At 36.9% G+C, this 22,806-nt stretch overlaps 2 protein-coding genes across 7 annotated transcripts in view; both read right to left on the bottom strand.

The window, feature by feature from the left end:
- LOC138691728 (zinc finger protein ZFP2-like) overlaps window positions 1-10,440 on the bottom strand; it is a 60,381-nt gene extending 49,941 nt beyond the window's left edge. Inside the window, exon 1 of the mRNA XM_069814040.1 lies at window positions 10,368-10,440. The gene's annotated coding sequence lies outside the window, so the exon portion shown is untranslated. The remainder of the gene's footprint in view (window positions 1-10,367) is intronic.
- On the bottom strand, window positions 7,129-21,492 carry LOC138691729 (uncharacterized). 6 transcript variants are annotated; one of them, XR_011329946.1, is made up of 4 exons: window positions 21,347-21,477; window positions 20,601-20,731; window positions 18,078-19,049; window positions 11,411-17,628 (listed from the first exon to the last, which is right to left on the bottom strand). XR_011329946.1 is itself a non-coding variant. In XM_069814041.1 (3 exons), the coding sequence occupies exons 1-3, from the start codon at window positions 19,156-19,158 to the stop codon at window positions 7,403-7,405; spliced, it is 336 nt and encodes a 111-aa protein (XP_069670142.1). In that variant the 5' UTR covers window positions 19,159-19,754; the 3' UTR covers window positions 7,129-7,402. The 6 variants fall into 6 exon arrangements, 1 of the variants encoding a protein (XP_069670142.1); XR_011329945.1 differs by having other exon boundaries at window positions 18,078-19,092; XR_011329947.1 differs by having other exon boundaries at window positions 18,964-19,049; window positions 21,347-21,476.
- Between the last annotated feature and the right edge of the window lie 1,314 nt (window positions 21,493-22,806).

A 22,806-nucleotide genomic window follows, 5' to 3' on the forward strand; every position in this document is an offset into this window, starting at 1 on the left:
AGACAGGCTCATGTCAGTAGATTTACTGGCATTTAAAAGAATCCTGTGAGACAAAATTTTGCCACACCGGGGAAGCTGATATAACCTCTCCAGTTGCGAGTGTCGTTAAATAAACCATAATTTAATTTGTTTATATACAGATTTGAACCTTAGAAATATCTAACTGGCGATGTTGTAATTATTTGTATAATATATCTACATGATACATCAATAAATGAAAAAAAAAAAAAAAAAAAACAGCCAGAAATTGAATTCAGGATCTTCAAGAGTACGCACCAGGGCGCTTGCCTCATTTATTGTATGTTGTTAGATGTTTCAGATTCCATTATGGTTTGAAAACATTCTAGCAATGGCTCCTTCTTCTCCTGAACAACATTTAATGTTCTTACTTAAAATTCCATCTTGTTGCCTCAGCTGATGGAATTGTCTTTCAAACACATTAATTTAATATAGACTGTATGGAGATCGAGAGAAGAAAGCAGGGATACTGGATACATTAGCAAAAAAAATATGCGAGTTTTGTAGGCTATTTTGTTTAGCGGCTCTTTCCATTATGAGATTCAACTGACGGGCACTTAATTTCACATTTCTCCTGAATTGTTAAGGTACTCAACTGAATAGACTGTAAATATTGTACAGAATTAAACATTGTCGCACTTGTTATACTCACAATGTTAAAGAAAATGTATTTAAAACTGCGCGCTACTGACAAACTGCTACAAATTTTACAGCGCCTGGATACTCTGGATTCTTGGCAAGGGGCTAGCAGGGGGAGGGATAAAACTAACGGGCACAGCTTCCGAGACGAGACTGGCAGCTCCAGGGGAGGAAGTGGCTTCACCAATCCGTCCTTGTCTCTTGTTTCTCTCTGGCAGCACCAGGGGAGGAAGTGACTTCACTAACGATTGCGTGCATGTCAATGAGAGCGAAATTAAAAAAAAAAAAACTCGAGCCGCTAAATAGAGAGTCTATAATAAATGTATTTCATAACATAAAACGAGACAAGAACCACAAATGTCTGGGGGTGCTGCAGCTCCGCAGCCCCCCTTCAAAAGCAGCCCCTGGTAGTAAATATGCATCCATATATACTTGCTAACCACTAGGATCGCCAATATCGCTCATTATAGACAAAGCGAAACAGTACTGGCACAGTCTATTGTTCTTAGCACCCTCACAACTCAAGCTTCGTGACTATATATACTAGACTGTGATATTACGTAGTCCATATTATTATTATTATTATTATTATTATGGAAAATGCCTGTTATTATTCGGTTGAGAAGCTTTTATCATCCAGTCTGTTGTCAAAAAATCTGAAAGTCAGAATTTATAAAACAGTTATATTACCGGTTGCTCTTTATGATTGTGAAACTTGGACTCTCACTTTGAAACAGCAACAGAGATTAAGGGTGTTTGAGAATAAGGTGCTTAGGAAAATATTTGGGGCGAAGAGGGATGAAGTTACAGGAGAATGGAGAAAGTTACACAACGCAGAACTGCACGCATTGTATTCTTCACCTGACATAATTAGGAACATTACATCCAGACGTTTGAGATGGGCATGGCATGTAGCACGTATGGGTGAATCCAGAAATGCATAGAGACTGTTAGTTGGGAGGCCAGAGGGAAATAGACCTTCGGGGAGGCCGAGACGTAGATGGTAAGATAATGTTAAAATGGATTTGAGGGAGGTGGGATATGATGATAGAGACTGGATTCATCTTGCACAGAATAGGGACCGATGGTGGGCTTATGTGAGGACGGCAATGAATCTGCGGGTTCCTTAAAAGCCATTTGTAAGTATTATAATCACGTAGGCAACGAAATTAAATAAGCAACGGACAAAACAAAAAATTCCATACCACAGTCTAGTATATACAGTTACGAAGCACAATACGTAGTAAATGTGCATCCATAGATAGTTGCTAACCACCTGGATCGGTACTATCGCCTCATCAACAGACAATGCGAAATAGTACCTGCACAGTCTATTGTTCCTAGCACTCTCACAATCCAAGCTTCGTGACTCTATACTAGACTGTGTTCCATACACTCTGGCGTATTATATATTATATGTTTTTTTTTCAATAATATAAGCTTTTCTTCCCTCCGGTTTCCCAACTAAATGATACCATATGAAGGGTACACGGGAAAAACGAACAATGTCACAATGCTGTTAAGGGTGATGTCATTATCTAATTCACTGTATTATTACAAACGTTAGTGTTGTTTTCACCAAAAGTGGTAAAGGAGAATTGAAACCACGGACACATTCATCATTTTCTTCATTTCAAGTAGAAACACCAATAAATTTAGCAGTAATATGCCGAAATAGATCAATATCTCAACCTTAACGGAAATGTGACATTGTTCGTTTTTCCCGTGTACCCTTCATATCACGAGATGTCCAGCAAGAATATGGTCCATCAGTGAACTTGTTAATGACATATAAATCAATGCACATTGTGCGCAATCAGGGTTGCCAGATAAATGAAACGCAATCGCCGTACCAACTTATGAAAAATGTCGTACTTTAGCATAAAATTGTCGTACATTCATCATTTTACTATTTTATAGATAGTGTGCACAAATATATTTCACATAATACCCATAAAAAAGTGGTTCATAGGCCTATAAATTTATATTCATTCATTCATAGTGTTCTGTCCAAGGGCACATCTTTCACTGCAAACCCAGCATTCTCCAGTCTTTCCTATTCCAGCATCCATTTCTTCATCCAATCAAGAATTTTAGTAATTATAGTTGATATCCACAATGGCATTTATCATTGAAATTACCGTTTCTTCATCAACACTATCATTTTCGGTAAACCATGCATGATGACGCTTGGTCGGAAACAACATTATTATATTGAAAGCCAGCAGAAACTTTAACTTTGGCCGGCGGAACGGCAAGTATTTAATAACAATCAGTGCGGCAGCTGATGATTTCATATACTTTGTCTTTTCGGGGTTCACTTCCAAACCTATCGCTTTACTTGCTTCAAGTAAAATTTTCTTATAATGAAAGATGGGTGGAACGGAGCAAAATTCTCTCCGGCATCGGAATTTGAACCGGGTTTTCAGCTCCACGTGCTGGCGCTTATCCACTAGGCCACACCAGATTCCCATCCGGATGTCACACAGTGGGGTATGTGCAACAAAAAGTTGGCCAAAATTATTATAGTGTTCCAATCACATTTAATTGGGATAATATATTAAATTAGGATGTAATAAGGGGATTATGGCACTTGTAGAGAAATACAAAATGTATTTTGTTGTTTTATCCAAATTCTTTATTTATTACTTAAGTCGCAGAAACTTCGAGGTTATATTCCGACTAATGTGATTCCCTATACAAACTGATCACAATCACAAAAGGAATAACCCAATGTAGTAATGTCGGGTGACCTTGGTGGCCAATAAATGACTCCATTGTGACCGATCCAACGTCCAGGATACGTTTCATTGATCTTACTACAACCTAATATCGTTTTTGTTGAGTCCGCATATGAGTGCTATTGAAGGACATGAGACTGACGTCCGTGATTTTCAAACAGCTGTAGGCTATGTCAGATTATGTTAAGAACAGGACAATTGCTCGTAGAAACTCTTTTTTCGGAATCACCAATATTATCACCCCTCACACCATATACTTTTCCTTCTGACCCATCCTGTATAATTAATATGCTAATATAATTTGCAAATGAGTTAACACTGATTATATAATGTATTTATTTATGCAAGTATTTAAGATATTAATATAAAAATATGTAGGTGGTTTTCATGTCATGAATATATATTTTAAAGTTATTTTTGTAGTTAAGAATTTAGCTCACTTTCACTTTATCAGATACTGTACCAATGAGATTATTCCCATGATTTCTCATCAGAAGACTCTTCAGCTTCACTTGCAGTTACTTTCTTCATTTTGATCAGCTGAAATCATAAAGAAAGTAGTAGCATTTCTGTGTTTTATTTTAAAATGGTTTCGTTCTCTTCCTCAGGTAAATATCATGCTTGTGAGCAGAGGATCTGAGCTAAGCAGTAGTCTGTTAATTATATCTAGGTTACATGATTCTCTACAAAACTTCCTAGCATAATTCTGGCAGTAGAAACGGAAGTGCTTATTCCTTGCTTCAGCTATTGCCCAATTCTTAAAAGAGCATATTCAATTATAGCTGAGCAGTGAATTAAAATCTTATGCATTGTGGGAATCATTGGATGCCACGATTACAGCTTAACATATAGATTTGCTGTATCCATGGCGTAAGCAGCGAATTTCTAAATATCAACTTTATGTCCACTTGATACATCTTCTAAAATTACAGTTAATGTGTATTATTTAATAGTAGAACAGATAATGAAGGAACAATAAGGCACATAAATAGCAGGTGACAAAGTAAATTACCAGCTTCCACAAACATAGAAAGAGCTTGTGGAGATAAAACTGGCCTCTTTTTTTCTTGTGAAATGCTGGAGTACGCCTTACTGTATTTTGTGGCTCACTTAGGAGATTTAGTAATTTCCTTAACTTTTGGTGCGTGGGGTTTTCCAGAGGCTCTCAACAATATCTGGGTGGCAAAAATTAATTTCTCAGTGTTTACTATTTATCTACGTCCTTGTGTCTTCCTTCTTTTACTTCGTTCACTAGAGTCACTGAAAGAATTTTGTGGGCCATCTCGATCACGTCATAGCCGTTGTCTTGCTTTTGGTAGGCCTAACTCCAAGGTCCCTTAAAGTCAGCTTTCATTCTTTTTTCTGAATAAGTAATCTTTCCTGTGTGCATTCAACCATCTCATTTTCTAACTCTGCTTTCACATACGAAAATGTATGTTTAAAAGCGTTAACTTGTTCCTCTGAACAATTCTCTTGCATTAACACGATTTTTTCTAGATATTCCAATTTTTCCTTGATATCACAATTTTTTTGCTCTTGCATGATATCATATAACTGTTTCCTTAACAAAATTTTGATTGTAGGTAGCCCTAGTAAAAGAAAAAAAATATTTATTTGTAGCAGATTAAAAAATTTAAAATTAGTGTTCGTAACAAAAATGTATAAAAATATAAAATTCGCACGATATCGCAGCCAATTCCTTTCTTACTACATACCCAGATAATAATACAAGAAGAAACATCGGGACTCACCCTGAAGGGGACTAAATCATTAAACGAAAATTTACGTTCGTGAAAAAAAATACTGAAATATAGATGGTTTTCTAACCGCAATAACTTCTTAAAAATACTTTATATAAGCATAAAAATCCCTCAAAAGTGAAGTACACACCTTAGTGAGCAGGATCTATCTTGTAACAGGACATACTGTGTAGTTGAAACGTAGAAAAACAATAATGAACTTGTGGACTTGCGCAGAGCGCCAAGACGATACATGTGTAGTGTCACAAACATTCAACTTTGGACTGAGCTGACGGCCACATGATCAAGTAGATGAAACACAAACTTTTATTTTATTGCTCCCCCACTATTTACTTCTTTCAGGCAGCAAGAATTTCAGGGGTAAGACAACATTGACAATATCGACTTTTGGCCAACTTTTCGATGCAAATACCCCACTGTGCGTCGGATCGAATCCTCTCAGCTTAAGTTCCACCTCTTGGGTTCCTTCTAGTGGCCTACCCTCATGCACTCCGTCATAGATGTATGACAGTGGCACAATGTCCACACATGTGCAGAGGTGCACTCGTTAAGAGTGACTAAGTGGCCGGGATCCGACAGAATAAGTGCCGTCTTAAATCACTAAGTGATTATTTTTCGCATATCATATATTATTATGATGTACCGAAGTACATATCATATTTCCGAGCAGATATTCTGCGTCATCATATGATGAAAGTTGAGTGGAACGGAGAAAAATTCTCTCTGGCACCGGAATTTGAACCCGGGTTTTCAGCTCTACGTGCTGGCGTTCTATCCACTAAGCCACACCTGATTCCCATCCCGATGTCGGATCGAATCCTCTCAGTTTAAGTTCCACCTCTTGGGTATCCTCTAGTGGCCTACCCTCATGCACTGCGTCATAGATGTATGACAGTGGCACAATGTCCACACATGTGCAGAGGTGCACTCGTTAAGAGTGACTAAGTGGCCGGGATTCGACGGAATAAGCGCCGACTTAAATCACTAAGTGATTATTTTTCGCATATCATATATTGTTATGATGTACCGAAGTACATATGATATTTCCGTGCAGATATTCTGTGTCATTATATGATGAAAGATGATGGGTGGAACAGAGAAAAATTCTCTTCTGCAGCGTCAGCACGTAGGGCTGAAAACCCGGGTTCAAATCCCGATGCCGGAGAGAATTTTTCTCCGTTCTGCTCATCTTTCATCATATGGTGACGCGGAATATTTGCACGGAAATATCATATGTACTTTGGTACATCATAATAATATAAAATCTTCTTGTTTTCTCTAATCATTCGTGGATTTTCTCCTAACATATAAATCCTAGCTCTACTTATTACAGATGTACCGATTTTAAGAAATATTTCGCACACATCACAATTGAATGACCATTCACAGCTGTATCTAAATGAATGTTTCTTAGGATATTTTGAATTGAGAAGCACTTTCCACAAAGATGGCATTATAATGGCCTCCCCCTGCATATACGCTGGAGTGATATTTTAGTTTACTCTTTTTTGAGAAGCACATTCTGCAGACCTCGCATTTGAATGATCTTTCGTGTGTCTGAGTGAATGTTTCCTTAAATATCCCGAGCGTGAGAAATACTTTCCACAAAGGTGGCATTTAAATGGCCCCTGTTCTGTGTGTGTGCGAGAATGAAATTTTAGACGTTGCGATTGTGAAAAACACTTTCCACACAGATCGCATTTGAATGACCATTCCGCTATGTGTGTGCGGGCGTGACTTTTAAGACTTTGCGATTGTGAGAAACACTTTCCACATCGACGGCATTTGAATGGCCTCTCCCCCGTGTGTATTCGGGAGTGATTTTTTAGATGTTCCGTCTGTGAGAAACACATTTCGCAGACATCGCATTTGAATGGTTTTTCGCCTGTGTGTATCCGTGAATGTCTTTTGAGACTTAATGCACGAGAAAAACACTTTCCACAGACATCGCATTTAAATTGTCTGTTGCCTGTGTGTAAGCCTGCATGTTGTTTTAAGTTCCTTGATCGGGAGAAACACTTCCCACAGACATCGCATTTCAATGATTTTTTGAAGGTATGAATACGGAAATGACGTTTCAGAGATTGTGGCGTTAAGAAAACCTCATTACACATATTACACTTGATAGAATCGTGGCTTATGTCACCAAAAGCTGAACTGTCAAGTCTGCAACTCAGAGTTTGTATTAATTTCTTTTCATCACTAGCAATCCAGTCACATTCTGATGACCCACTCTTCTCAACATTATCCACAGTGCTGAAATGAAAATTTAACAATAATATACACTATTATATATTTGTAAGACGACATTTTTCTAGTCATTAGAAAAACCGGGTATGATATAAGTGGGTGTACAGTGGACAAGAGGTAAAAATTTCTCCAATCCTATTATATAATATATTATATAACAAGTACCATTGCTCCAGAGAATTATAAGATAAGACGGACTGAGCATAAGCGAAATATTTGTATTAATAAGGCTGTACCATCAAAAGGTTAGTATTTATTGTGTTTATAGGGCCTACTCCAATTTTCATTTTATTAATGCGTAGGGCTCTGTTTGTTAACAAAGAGGAAAGTTAGCACTTGCATCACACACAATTTGTCATTATTGTTCAAAATAATGTAAGAACAGTTTTATTCTGCAAAAGCCTCTGCCTAGTTGCGAGACGCGTGTGAGATCAATACAGTAGCGTGCAAATTAATCCGAACACGACATATTTTTACATTTTCTGTCATTGTTGGCCTCACAGCTGCTCATATCACTTTAATTGACACCTGTAGTACGTGTAATTCCATTGTTGAAGGTCTGTCATTATTTTTTTATAATATGTGACATTTTGCCTGTCGTTTTGTACTCATGAGCATTTCAGTTGTGTTGAAGACTTAATACTGCAATCCTGTGTACATTCTGTCATCTTCACAAATGGATACAACTCCACGAAAACGGTCTAAAATTATAACATTAGCAGAGCATTCTTCTATGACACAGAGGCAAATTGCTGCAGAATGTCACATCGGTTTGGCTACTGTTAATTCGATCATAAAACGATACAGGGAGACTGGATCCATCACACCCCAGAAAAAAAAAAACTGTGGCCGGAAAAGGAAGACTTCACCTGCAGATGATCGTTTAACTGTCAGGAAAAGTGAATTAAATCCTAGACTAACTGCTGTCGACTTAACCCGCGAGTTAGTGGCTACCACTGGGGCGAATATTGATGTCACAACAGTGCGGCATACGCTTTTGGAAGCTGGACGAAGGGCTCGTAAGCCTATTAAGAAGCAACTGCTAACCCCTGTTATGTGCAAAAAATGCTTAATGTGGGCAAAATTACATCAACACTGGACAGTGAATGACTGGAAGAAGGTACTTTTTTCCGATGAGTCTCATTTCGAGGTCCACGGCCACCGTGTTTCTTACGTATGGAAAGAATCCGAAAAAGTAACAGTAGCTCATCTCCAACAAGCACCCAAATACCCCCCTAAAGTAATGTTCTGGGGTTGCTTTACACATGAAAGGCCTGGAGCATTAATACCTATGAAGGGAATGATGAATTCTGACAAATATATTCACTTATTGGAAACCAGAATCGTACCCCAACTGCAAAAATCATTTCCGGATGGCAGAGGTGTGTTTCAACAAGACCTGGCACTGTGCCATACGTCTCGAAAAACTACAGAATTCTTCAACAAGAAGAATATTCAGGTACTCTCTTGTCCAGGAAACTCACCCGACATCAACCCCATTGAGAACTTGTGGTCAATTTGCAAAAGAAGAATGGAAAAAATGGATTGTTCCACAAAGATGACTTCTGGCCTCATTGGTATATGGTTTCGCGATGAAGAAATGAAGAATATTTATGGGAAATTAGTGGAATCCATGCCAAATCGTCTCAGAGCTGTTATTAGGAACAAGGGAGGCCACATAGATTACTGAGGTATGTCTTAGATCATTTTTTATCCGTTTGAGTGTTTTTGCATAAGTAATTACATTGTTCGGATTAATTTGCACAATACTGTATTTGTTTCAAATTATATTAGACTACACGATGTCTCCATCACGCGACATTATTTGTTTCAAATTATATTACACTACACGATGTCTCCATCACGCGAAAAGAAGTGTAGCTCCTGTTGTTTCTGATAACAATGTTAATCGTAAGTATCTTATCGTTTTAATAAATGTGGTGAGTTATGATCATGAGTAACTTTCTATTAGTGTCATTCTTTAATTATTATGTTGCATGATAAGAGGTCATTTGTAGTTTTAATAATTGCAGTTTTCAAAAGTTCTCTGTGTTAATTCCAATTTCAAATGAATTTTTGTCAATAACTTAATTATTGGATTTCTTTTTTTAATTTTCGCCACTACCTTTCCTATACTTTACTCCTTAGTTACATACGTCGTCTCTCTTGAAATCACCTGGTGAGCACTGAATTACATGATTTCATATTAGGTTAGACTAGCTGTAAGGTAATTAAATTTGTGACGAAGTCAAAAAATTATTTATTTTTCTTCTGCTGAATACATTCATCCGTCTTTAGCTGCTTTGGTTTGGTTGCATCGAGTATAGCTTGTCATTTAATATCTGGGCTATATTTAGTGAAAGTAATAAAAACATAGGCCTACAGTGTTATAAAACGTAAAGTTTTGTGTGTATTTTACTTTTTACTTATTAACATAGTCTTAATGTGTAACTCAATTCACAATAATACTAACTTCATCACAGTCATTTCCTACAACATCCGAGCCACGCTCCTTTGTTTTGACTAACCAAAATATGGCGGGCCAATGTTCAATTGTCTTCAACTTTCAGAGGTCTTCAGCCTCTCTATAGTATCTAGCTCGTTGGAAAATTCTTTTATTTGGTGATGGCGGACCTTTTAAGCTGAAAACGGCGGCAAATACGATTAGCTTTATTGAAGTGTATCGCAAATATCAGTGCCTATGGAGTGTTTGACCACAATTTTGCGAATTAAGAAGGCCTAAGTATTGGATTGATATTTAATATTAATTAATTATTATATATAGGTAGTGAAGATGATGTTCAACACGGCACACCGTGTACACAGAAAATCTGCATGCGTCTTAATTGAACGTTCGTTTCCAACTTCATTTTTTCAATGTCCTCCCCAGATTGCATGCGTTTCCTTCATCATATAAATAAAGGTGTGAAAGAAGACAAAACCAGAACACTATACTCACCAGTCAGCTGACACTTCAGCCTCCTCAAAAGACAATTCCACTTTTTGTTCCTCCTGAACTGTTTTCAGATCCAAGTAGGACAAATAATGAAGATAGTTTAGTTGGCCACCTACAGTCACGCTCAAACCTCCTGACATTTCGCGAAAGCCAGTAACATGAGAGCGCGATGTTGTCACAACTACTCTCTCCATCTCTGTCACTCAGCGGCAGTAGTTTTAAAGCTGTGGAGCGCGACCCTTTACCTGAGGTTGGTTTGATAGGGAGATGCAGAAGACTTAATAATAATAATAATAATAATAATAATAATAATAATAATAATAATAATAATAATAATATTTATTATTATCTTCAGATTGCATTGAATGAAATTAAAAGTCACAAAATATAGAAAAATTAGTTGAGTCAGACGTAACTCGCTGAATTTATATCAGTTTTGTAAGTTTTACTTTTATTAGGGTTAATAAAGTTATCGAATAACACAAAGGCGCAGCTCGATGAAATAAATTGAACGATAGGATTAATTTTAAATAGTAGGCCCTAATTTTCTGTAGCCTACAAATGAATTGATTGAATTGACATGGCCCTAAATAGCATTATGTCCATGCTGTCAGAGAACATTCTTACAAAAATAGCGGTTATTATATGCCTGTGTTCCGTTTAAGGAAAATGATGAATTAATAAAACGTACCTTTTGTGCTGCAAATTTCTACTCCAGTGGCAGAGCTAATGGTGAGCCAACATCGTCGTCGTCAGCCCCCTCACCATCAGTTTCACTGTCATCTGTGTCACTGTCTTCTTGTAAATTAATGACCATTGGTTCTAAAATGCTTTCCCGGCCTAACTCTTTAGCGAAATCTTCCTCTTGTAACTTCACCGCGTGTTTCACGCATTTTCAAGTTTCTTATTTACAAGTTCTTCCACATTCGACATTTTGAAAGTTTTGTTGTTTCTAGCGACCTCCCTTTTCACCTGGGCCCATATTAGTTCTATTGCACTATACTGGCAATGATAACGTGGGAGTCTTATCACTTCATACCCCACTTCATTGGCCAGCTGATCAAGTTCATACATTTTTTCACTGCTTTTGAAAGGCAACACGTTTTCCAAAAGTTCTGACTTAGTGTCTGAGGGAGAAAAACTAACACCTTTACTTTTCAGCCATTCACTGATTTCATCTTTTTTAGAGGAGGTATTTGGTGTTCTATTAATGCTAACGTAATGGTATGGAGCATTGTCCATTATAATTATACTCCCTTCCCCTAGATGATTTAGAAATCTGTTTAAGAACCAATCGCGAAATGAATCATGTATTTCCATAAAGAAAAATGCTAATAGATACTGTATATAAGTGAAAATTAGTATACCCGTCTAATACGCGGCCCCGATTATACGAGGTTTACACGCGGTCCCTTGAACAGTGTCTTATCGGGGTTTCATCGTATTAACCCATAAAATTGGAACCACTGGGAGTAGAAACGTGAATTTTGTTTCTATGTGTTCAGAAAACATTAAGCATTCATCATATATACATGCAGGGTCCCAACGACATACCAATTTTCCCAGCACACTTGTTATTTGATTTTGAGATTTCTAAGCGGCGATTATGCGGCGGGTCTGCGTAGCCCATATGTTGCAACGCAGCACTGCCGCTATTGGCTATCGCCGATAAGCAGACACACCTGCAAACGTCTGGAGGTTTGAGCGCGACTGTAGGCACTGGCTTCGTATGTCAGGGCCCTGATTATCAATCCTAATGAAGCATGTCACATTTTTCAGTAAGGCTCTATGACTTTTTTCAATATTGGATTCATTTCCCTTAACTGCTTTGATTTTCATCTCTCATATATCTTTCCTCAAAATCAGGCTATTTGCATCTTTCAAAACAGGTACACATGTTGAAAATATGTACATATTTTCTATAAAGCTGCTGTAAATTATATAAACAGAATTTCCTACAATATTTGAGCTAATTACCCTCAACAGGAGATAGATTTAGAAAGATTGCCGTATTTCGTCTGTACTGAGGGTAATATTCAATATCGAAACAATAGAGAAAAATTCTCTCCGGTATGGGACTCGAACCCGGGGTTTCAGCTCTATGTGACATAGTACATGAGGGTAGGCCACTAAAGGAAAAACTGAGAGGTATAAACTGAGGTGATTGGGTCCGGCATCGGAACTGGAATCCAGTGTGGCTTAGTAGAAATTAAAAATTTTATGATTTATTTAACGACGCTCGCAACTGCAGAGGTTATATCAGCGTCGCCGGATGTGCCGGAATTTTGTCCCGCAGGGGTTCTTTTACATGCCAGTAAATCTACTGACATGAGCCTGTCGCATTTAAGCACACTTAAATGCCATCGACCTGGTCCGGGATCGAACCCGCAACCTTGGGCATAGAAGGCCAGCGCTATACCAACTCGCCAACCAGGTCGACGGCTTAGTAGATAAAGCGTCAGCACGTAGAGCTGTAAACCTGGGTTCGAGTCCCAGTGCCAGAGAGAATTTTTCTCTGTTCTATCCATTCATCATATGGTAACGCAGAATTCCTGCATGGAAATATCATATGTACTTCAGTACATCATATGCGTAAGTGATCACTTTGTGATTCAAGATGGCGTTCATCCCGTCAGATCCCGGCTACTTAGTCACTCGTAATGAGTGCAGCTCTGTACACGTGCGTTGGACATTGTGTCACTGTCACATATTCTGTGACACAGTACATGAGGGTAGGCCACTAAAGCGAAAACTGAGAGGTAGAACTTAAACTGAGGTGATTGGGGCTGGCATCGGAACTGAAATCCGTTGTGGCTTAGTGGATAAAGCATCAGCACGTAGAGCTGTAAACCTGGGTTCGAGTCCCTGTGCCAGAGAGAATTTTTCTCTGTTCTATCCATCCTTCATCATTTATGGACCTTGTCTAGCAATGTGGTAGGTAGGCGTTTCTATGGTAACTGTTCATTTGATGGAACAGCCCCATATACTCAATGCTTCTTTATTAACGTGGAATCCCCTACAGCAGAAAATAAAATAGTTTTGTCACTGCACAACTCAGTATTACAATTAATTTAACAAGATTGTTCTGGTTGATTAGGGTGATGTAGAACTCGAAATAGATTGACGTATGAACCTTGAAATTTGTAAACATTGTGAAAGCTTGTAAAAAAAATGAGAACGTACTGGTTCCGTGACAGATAAAAACGTTATGGTACCCGAATGTCAGTAGAAAATGATTAATAAGTGTACGTTTCCTTTTCCTTCTTTATGTTTTATAAATTACTTTGTTAGTTGTGAATACTGTAATTGGGGTTTGTAAACAAACGAACGAACAAACAAACAAACAAACAAATAAATAAATAAATCCTTATTCTATAAGAGGAGCAGGAAATTGGGAAAAATTCAGATTATGAAACATGCAATGAAAATAATGTTGCAAGTCGGCAACAGATGAGCTAGTCAACAGTGAGGCATATTGTCACAAATTAGTTTATACCTGAATAACCACTTCTTTTATAAACAAAACAATATTACTGCTCTTTTTCTATAAACTTGCTTTTTAACTAAGAGAGAAAAGTTTCAAATAATCCTATACATCAGTTTGAACCAGTAGCGGCCCACGGTTACAAAGGTTGGCAGTTCTGCATGAAAAATAGTGTATTTAGCAAACGCATGCTGTTTATTGCATCTAAATCGGATAACGCGTGTAATTACAGCCCCTTATCGAAGTTGACTGTGGACCCGAAATTGTACTCCAACATCTGTGCGCTACACCTCTCCCACCTGGAGATGTGCACCACATGCGTTTCTAGGTTTTTTAAGTGAAGTTAACTAAATCCTTCACTCCGGTGTTTGTCCATGTATTTTCTCCTCTAAACAGAATACATGGGTGGAGGAGAAAGCGTTTTCATGAGCGCAGCAAAAAAACAATCGTTTCTATTATACATTTCGGTATTAAAATGACTAGTAGGCTACATGATTTCCTCGACTTTTTCCAGAAATTTCAATATTTAAATTTTCTGTAGGACGTCCTAATTTCTTGAGTTAACATGCAATTTCTCTTTTAATTTCGAAAAGGGTTGATCGATTAGGTTTTCATTTCATTCATTTTTAATATAAAATATTTCCTTAGACATACTGCCTAATCATATCACGCCACCCACAGTACTATAACACACTGGAACTGTAATGATACACAGTAGTCCAGAAGCCTATGTGTTCTAACCAAAGACGTTTGGTTCTAATGGAGGTCATAAAGATACAAGGGTGTCGACAGTTCTTTTGTATATCCGGAGAGAGCTGCTTCGGTTGCAGCTCTAATGCAGTCTTATGGGACGGTGAAGAAAACCAGTTTTCTGCTGCCGACTACCCTACATTGAGCTTCAGGAACTGCCGATCACAGATCCGAAAAGTACACTACAGCTAAAATTCTCGAGCAGTTCAAGGCTCCTACAGACAGTAAAATCTCGAATCGAAGGAGAATGGATTGGAAAAATAAATGAAACAATGAAGTAGATTACATAAAAGCACTTTTACATTTTTAATTTTCTCAAGTCCATTTAAATGGCGGTTCTGCAGCTCTGCAGTTCTTATTGTAGAGCCACCCCTGGTTTGAACCTATCACATAATGGTGAGCACAGTAATTACTGCAGCGCCTTCAAGTTAAGACGCAACCCAGGCACCAGCAGGCGAGCTGTACTCTCAAGCTATAACACCCAGCAGCAGTGTGCGGTAATTGAACTCCAAGAGGCCTGGCATGTATTAGTTTTACGGAATTTAGTATTAGTTTATATTTCGTAAAATTAATTTAAGGGCGTTTATTTCCTTACCTTAAGACATAAGATGTTCAACATGACCTCCAGGAGCTTCAATACAACGCTCATACTGGCGAAGATTTTTTTTTAGTAGGTTATTTTACGACGCTTTATCAACATCTCAGGTTATTTAGCATCTGAATGAGATGAAGATGATAATGCCAGTGAAATGAGTCCGGGGTCCCAGCACCTAAAGATACCCAGCACTTGCTCATATTGGGTTGAGGGAAAACCCCGGAAAAAAACTCAACCAGGTAACTTGCCCCAACCGAGAATCGAACGCGAGCCACCTGGTTACTCCACAGGTGTGGAAACTGGCAAAGAAGATGCTACATTATGCGATCCAATTCCTGCCTTGAAATGCTGGAGATCATGGCCCGAATATTTTATTGAAGTTCCTCTAATGTATGAGGATTGTTCATATACATCTTAAGTTTTAACATACCCCAAAGATAAGTTACAATGGTGGTAAACACCATGATTAATTTAAACTTAAACAAAGCACAGTTCACCAAACACATTACATGAAAACTAGAAGAGACCAAACACGTACACCTTACAGAAGATAAACTAACACTCATTGCATGCTGGGTCGCAAAACACTGCTTGGTTTTCCCGCTGTAGAGAACGGTGTATCGCCCTATCGCCCATCTGCTTGCCATGACCAGGGTTGCGTCTTAAGATGAACACCCATATATCTATATATATATATATATATATATATATATAGTCAAATCCTATTGCTAAGTTGAACGTTTTCCATGATTCGAGATAATTGTATTTTTCGAGAAGAATTTGGGGCAGAAGAAGATATCAGATCAAAGACGACATTAACATATATGGATCATATGCAGAGACTAAGAGAAAGGCAGAAATATATTAAATCTGAAATTAAAGCAACTTAAGAAGGGACTGAACTGATAAATACGTATATATGGCCTAAAAATTAGATTTTTACATTAAAAAGTTTTAAATCTTGTTGTGTATCATTTCACCAAGTTTCATTTACATATTCCACTTCTAACAGGTACTTCTGCCGCCATTTTTGAAGTTGTGCGCTACCTATTTAAATGCCACGATGGGTCAAGTCTATTCCCTCTGCAAAATTTCTCCTCTATTCTTTTTTTCAAAATTACTGTAGTTTTCCTGAATTTTCTGAATGAGGTTTGCACACTGAGACAGAGGGTCCATTTCAGATAGTGTATGTGTCCAACAGAAAGCAGATTTCAGGATGTATGTAGAATGCGTTTAAACTTTGGTGTCTATTTTTCCGGTTTTTCTACAGATTCACTTCTTCAAAATCTATTTAACTTACTCGCACATTTATTGACATATTGTTCTAACTTTTTTACTGCTGTTTTTAGTGCATTTCAATATTTGATAATAGCAATTGAAATTTGTGTAGTATGATTAAATCTAAAAATTTTTAATTCCCTAATATGCATGAATTTTTAAAATTCTGAAATGATTAAATTGAATAATTTTTTATTCGAAACATAATTAGAGCCCGGGCAAACTAAATGCCAATTATATTTTACCTTGTCAAAAACTACCTTAAGAAATATATATATATAAAAATTTGTGAAATTGTAGCACAAGATAGGAATTATATAGATATAAAATATTACGATAAAATTAATATGAATAACAATTAATAATGCTAATATTACTTGCACTACAGCTTTAAAATTTGTTAAGTATACATCAAGTAATGGCAAGAACTAGTATGCAAAAAATAATTCATATATCTTTTATAGTTTAGAAATTACTAAAATTCAGTTCAGCTTACCCCATCCTAAGACTCGTTCCACATTTCAGAGAGAAATATGTAATATGTTTGTCGAGCTATGGAAAATGCTTTCCTTTAGCACGGAGTAACGCTCGAAATAAGACATAGCTGACATTGGTCGGCCAGCGATTTTTTTGAAAACATAGCTACATATTTTACACTCCTACAGAAAAACAAAACCTAATTGTATGCTATAAAACTCATATTACGTGAATGAAATTGATCAATTAATAGAAAGTCAGATGGTCAAATTTATGTAACTTTATTTCTATCAGCGCATATCAAACCCAAAGACCTTGTATAGTATTATATACAAATTCTTTCATAAAACTGCCTTCCCTATGACGTAATAAAACTCGTGTTGTAATTATCTATACAGAGATGGCTCCACTGTGTACAAACATATTTCTCGCTGTAGTGTGAAGACGTTAGGCTGAGCTAAGCCGTATCCACACATTACATAGATCATAGCTCTTGTTGTAGTGTGTAACCGGCCTTGAAATTATCTGCATAATGATAGTGAACCACTTACATCAAATTTAGACTTCACCACAGGAAAGCTAACAGGCACTGGATTTTCTTCAACTTTTATCTCTGATTTGAGATCATAGCTGTAGTCCACGTATTCTGTCTTCACTTGCAGATCTAATAAATTCCCTTCCTAAGGAAGATAAAAAGGTCACAGATATTTAATTTAATCATTATGTAGTATGTACTTGACTTCCTAATATGTAACGGCCATCACCCTGAATCTGTGTAGCAGTCCATGGCTACAACTGTCAATAAAAGCGACAAATAACGGAAATAAAACTCAAGACAGAAAGGGAACCAAATTTAAAAGTGACAGAAAATGACTCAAAACAGCCCGGGCATTCCTTCTTAAATCATTTATACAGTACCGCAATATGAGTAAATTTTCCTATTTATACAGTACAAAATGAGTGTAACAATATTTTGGAATTTTATATTCTATTACTGAAGACAAAACAAAAGTGAAATTATAAAATACATTGATTCTAGTTCATGTTAACACTTTGTTTGTTAAAAACATAAAATTGTTTAGTCACACATTAAAATGTGTTACAATTTAAAAAAAAAAAGGTTATATACCTTGGACAGGTGGCCTGTTTCAACGCGATGTTGTGTCTTCATCAGTGTCTCCTGAACTACTGGTGATCTTGAATTCTGCAATGTGCATTCATCTGTTGTAGGGGTGGGGGTGTGTTGCTCCTATGGTGGGGGCTGGTTGTTTGTGTGTTATGTATGTATCATGACCTCGAATAATGTGTGGGTATTGAACTGTAATTGTGTATTAAGTATATGTTGTGGGTGTGTTATTGTATGTTTATACATTTCAAGAGAAATAAAAAAAACTGCAAATATCCAACCTAACTGTTGTTCAACATCTAACATGCAATGGTATAGTTTTGGTTTCATAAACCTCATGAAAATTTTGTGATGTAACTTCAAAATATTTATTCTGCGTTTCATACAGAACTCATTAGAACGTCAATAATGGTTCAGAATATATCTGCAGTAATGTTTAGTGTCCAGCAATTTTACACTGATTAACTTTATCACTTCTTTACTGTCTTAACATTAGAAAATTATTACGACGTACTGAAGTACATACGATATTTCCATGCAGAAATTCTGCGTCATCATATAATGAAGGATGAGTGGAACGGAGAAATATTCTCTCTGGGACCGGGATTTGAACCCAGGTTTTCAGCTCTAAGTGCAAACTCCAAACTTTCATGATTATGCTTACGTGATTTGCAAACAGAACACAATCGTGGAACGCTGAAGTATAAGACAGAATATGAGGAAATGGCGTCGTTGTTATGTTTCCATGGTTACCAAGTATGTTTGTGGTTATATTTATGTTCCCATCGTGAATGATGGTACGACTTCTTGATTTTACTGTAACATTAAGTTAACGCTTACGTTATGTTTAATTTTCATTGTGAATGAGCCTTAAGACTTTTTAGTTTACCTCTGATAAAGTTGTATTCTCTGCTATTTTGTATGCGTCACCATATGGTTGTAAGCCCATCCAATGAATCTCAGTTTCCATCATCTCTGTAAAGAGATGTTTTCTGTAACTGACAGTGATTTCGAGAATCTGAACTGTGAACAAGAACTTGCTAACTTTATTTCCAAATTCTAAACATGTTGCCAATTGTAACATCGTACACAAAAATTAAAGAACAGATTTAGTACCAGTCTTATCATGACGACAAATTCACTACCACATTTAGTTTAGGTTTGTGCAATCTGGTGGCATTTTCATGCAGCTTTTAATGGGAATTGTGTATGTGCGTGTGTGTGGTTATACAGCACAATAAAGGGCGAATCTTTAGTATGGAAGACTGAAGTCAGTTAAATTTAAAATATGATTTATTTAACGACGCTCGCAACTGCAGACGTTATATCAGAGTCGCTTATTTGCCGGAATATTGTCCCGGAGTTCTTTCACATGCCAGTAAATCTACTGACATGAGCCTGTCGCATTTAAACACACATAAATGCCATCGACATGGGCCGGGATAGGACACGCAACCTCGAGCATACATAGAAGGCCAGTGCTATACCAACTACGCTACCAAGGCTGACCTGAAGTTAGTGGCTGTTGTTCTAATAAGAGTAACAATACCTAATAGTTGTTATTACTCGGAAGATTTTTGTGTTTGCCTCCCCTGAAATCTTGTTGTGTACCCTAACTGTTCTCTTGTTTGGAATGTAGTATCACATTTGTGGTCTGCTGTCACTGTTATATAGGCGTTACATATATATATATATGTTTGTAAAATTGTATCAGCTTCTTTTGTTTCTGGCTAAGTGGGAGAGAAAGCCTGATGAACTTAACTTCGCCAGAATAAATAAATATTTATTATTATTATTATTATTATTATTATTATTATTATTATTATTATTATTATTATTATTACTTCTGTACAATATAGGAATAACTTACATATTTTCGAACATTATGCTGTGATCTTAAATTTCAAATTAGACAAATTAGTCACTCAATAGTACATTGGCTTTCCATGTACGATAACATTTAAGAAAAGCATACTTTCCGCTTTCTTTACCAACGTCACTTGTCAACTGTTGCACAACTGAAGTTGAAATGCCAGAAGTTTGATTTTCGCATTTTTCTTTTAATATATCAGAAAAAGACAATCTATATTTTTGTCACAAAGAGAAAAACACTAGAGGACAGGGATTCCATCAGGTGCTGTGGATTGAACTTCGGCGTAGCTCAGTGGTTAGAGCACTTGGTACGTAGAACCAAGGACCCAGATTCGATTCCCGGCACCAGAGTGAATTCTTCTCCTCTAATACCATGGGGCATCAGATGACTGACCCATCATGCCCCAGTATTGTTCTCCAACCAGGAGATAAACCGTGAAAGGAATGTGCTTACTATTGCGTCATCTATTGGAGCGAAGTAGATAGATAATATTAGAGTTATAACGTCAGTTTAAAAATCATGCGCTCTGCTCCATATGTTATTTCCTGTATGGAGGCATTAAAAGACCAAGAGATTAACAGTGATCTAATTTTGTAAGTAGGGTAGTATAAAAATGTGTTATGGTTTGTGCCAATAGAGATATGAGTACCCACGTGTGTGACCTTATGACATCTTATGACATCAACATTCATTCACAGTATCACCCCCCTCCGTTTCATTCCCTGGAGACTTTCTCGTGGTTGGAGTACAGTAGGAGTTCATTATGAAAGTGCCCAAATATAACCTGAAAAATTAATGATAGAAAATTATCTCCAATGCAATAAGATGAGCAATGATGCTTGGACATCACTTCGTTAGAGCTTGAAAAAAAAGCACCTGACATTACTATTGCTTCCTCGTCGAAGATTAATAAATCTTTCATAAATCCGTTAAATTATGCTTAATTATAAAGAAGAATTCTATAGGCTACTTCTTATAACTTATTATACACCCTGATTTCATTAGCTGTTTTAACTACATATGAGTTGTTAGATACGTGAAAATCTATGAAAATCACTCGTCTATGGCTGACGACGCTAAAATATAGGGTTACCGTTTAGGATTTTTAATGCGAGGGGGTCAGAAGCAAACTGGTGCAAGTGACATTTCTAAGAACATGAGTGAAGTGCATCCAGGGTAAACTAAAGCATGTAAACTCACAACAATCTATAAGAATTGCACTGTACACTCTCAAGAATACAGAAACCCCAGAAACGTATTGTAATGGAAAAAATACAATTCATTTTCAAAACTAGGTCTAGGTACATCCTATTCTAATTCTATCACTGTTTAATTCTCATATTGTGTTACTTCAATGTGAAAGGGCGCAACAGAGTAAGCAGAACAATTGAGTACCTACCTGTTATGAATATTTGAAAGACCTAACCCCAATAAATGAACTGACAACTCGAAATCGAGGATAAGTCCATGCGCACTAGGATGCCCATGAACAGAATAAAATCAACGTACGTACCGGTAGTAGTAACTTAGTTACACATTTAACCACGATCACTCAAATACTTGCTGCTTAATAGATCGTTGTCCTGCTTAGGCTTATCAGATTTTCACAGAAATTAGCAATTACTTCGTTGAAAGTTTAAAAGTCTCCTTTCAGAGGAAAAAATTGCCTAGTATTTTAATATCATAATATCTTCTATCTTAATGAGAGATAAAAATTATAATGCCTGTGCAACAGATACACTGCTAAGAGCGAAGATGTATAATACATGTAACGTCTGCCGATTCGTTAATAACAATTCTTGAAAATGGCACTGGCAAAGCTAACGTATAACTTAAATACTAGTAGGCTGAAATAATCTCCTTACCTTATACTTTTACACAGCAGGTCCAGACGTCGAATTTTCTTGGTTGTAAAAGTATCAATCACTCGTTCCTTGAAACTCTGATCTACTGCAACTTCGTTTAACCTGTTTATTTTCAATGGCGATTGTAGGCTACGGTACGGATTGGGGAAACTTAATCTTTCATTCTTCATTGAATCACCAGTGTCAAACAAGGATGTCCTCTTGTCACCCTTCTTATTCAGTATTTATATGAACGCAATAGTATGGAAATTTAGAAACTCAAGACATGGTCATATAATTATAAATCGAAATTTGTCTCGACGTACTGACTTTTGGAGAATATTTGGTTTTGCTAGCCACTTCAGAAGATGATTTACAACGATCAGTCTAGAGTTTAAAATTAATAGCTGATAAATACCGTATGAAAATATCAACGGAAAATACAAAAATAATGGCATTCTGCGGCAAAGAACCTGTACGAAGCAAAATTTGTATAAATGGTAACATTTTAGAAAGGGTTCATGAAGAGCAGGATACACTAAATGGGATATTTATATAATCGCAATAGTATGAGAATTTAGAAACTCAAGACATGGTCATATAACACTATAAATCGAAATTTGTGTCAGGACGTACCGGTACTGAGTTTTGCAGATGATTTGGTTTTGCTAGCCACTTCAGAAGATGATTTACAATGACCAGTCTACAGTTTAAAATTAATAGCTGATAAATATCGTATGCAAATATCCACGGAAAAGACAAAAATAATGGCATTCTGCGGCAAAGAACCTGTACGAAGCAAAATTTGTATAAATGCTAACATTTTAAAGCGTTAATGAATTCAATTATCTTGGGGTATCAAGCTTTCCTTTCTACCTCATCTAGATATGTCACAAATAATTTTCAAATTCAATAAATCTGCAGGGGCAGCCGGGTAGCTCAGTTGGTAGAGCAGCTGGCTACGGAGTGGAAGGTCCGGGGTTCAATCCCAGGTGGTGACAGGATTTTTTCTCGT

The sequence above is a fragment of the Periplaneta americana genome, chromosome 16 (assembly GCF_040183065.1).
Source record: "Periplaneta americana isolate PAMFEO1 chromosome 16, P.americana_PAMFEO1_priV1, whole genome shotgun sequence".
Lineage (NCBI taxonomy): Eukaryota > Metazoa > Arthropoda > Insecta > Blattodea > Blattidae > Periplaneta > Periplaneta americana.

What these genes read in the sequence shown, in the direction of transcription:
- LOC138691729 (XM_069814041.1), bottom strand. Translation starts at nt 19,158, where the DNA reads ATGTTACAATTGGCAACATGTTTAGAATTTGGAAATAAAGTTAGCAAG. An exon ending in AGAATACAACTTTATCAGAG is followed by an intron (nt 17,629 to 18,963) that starts GTAAACTAAAAA and finishes TATCTTCCTTAG; the next exon opens with GAAGGGAATTTATTAGATCT.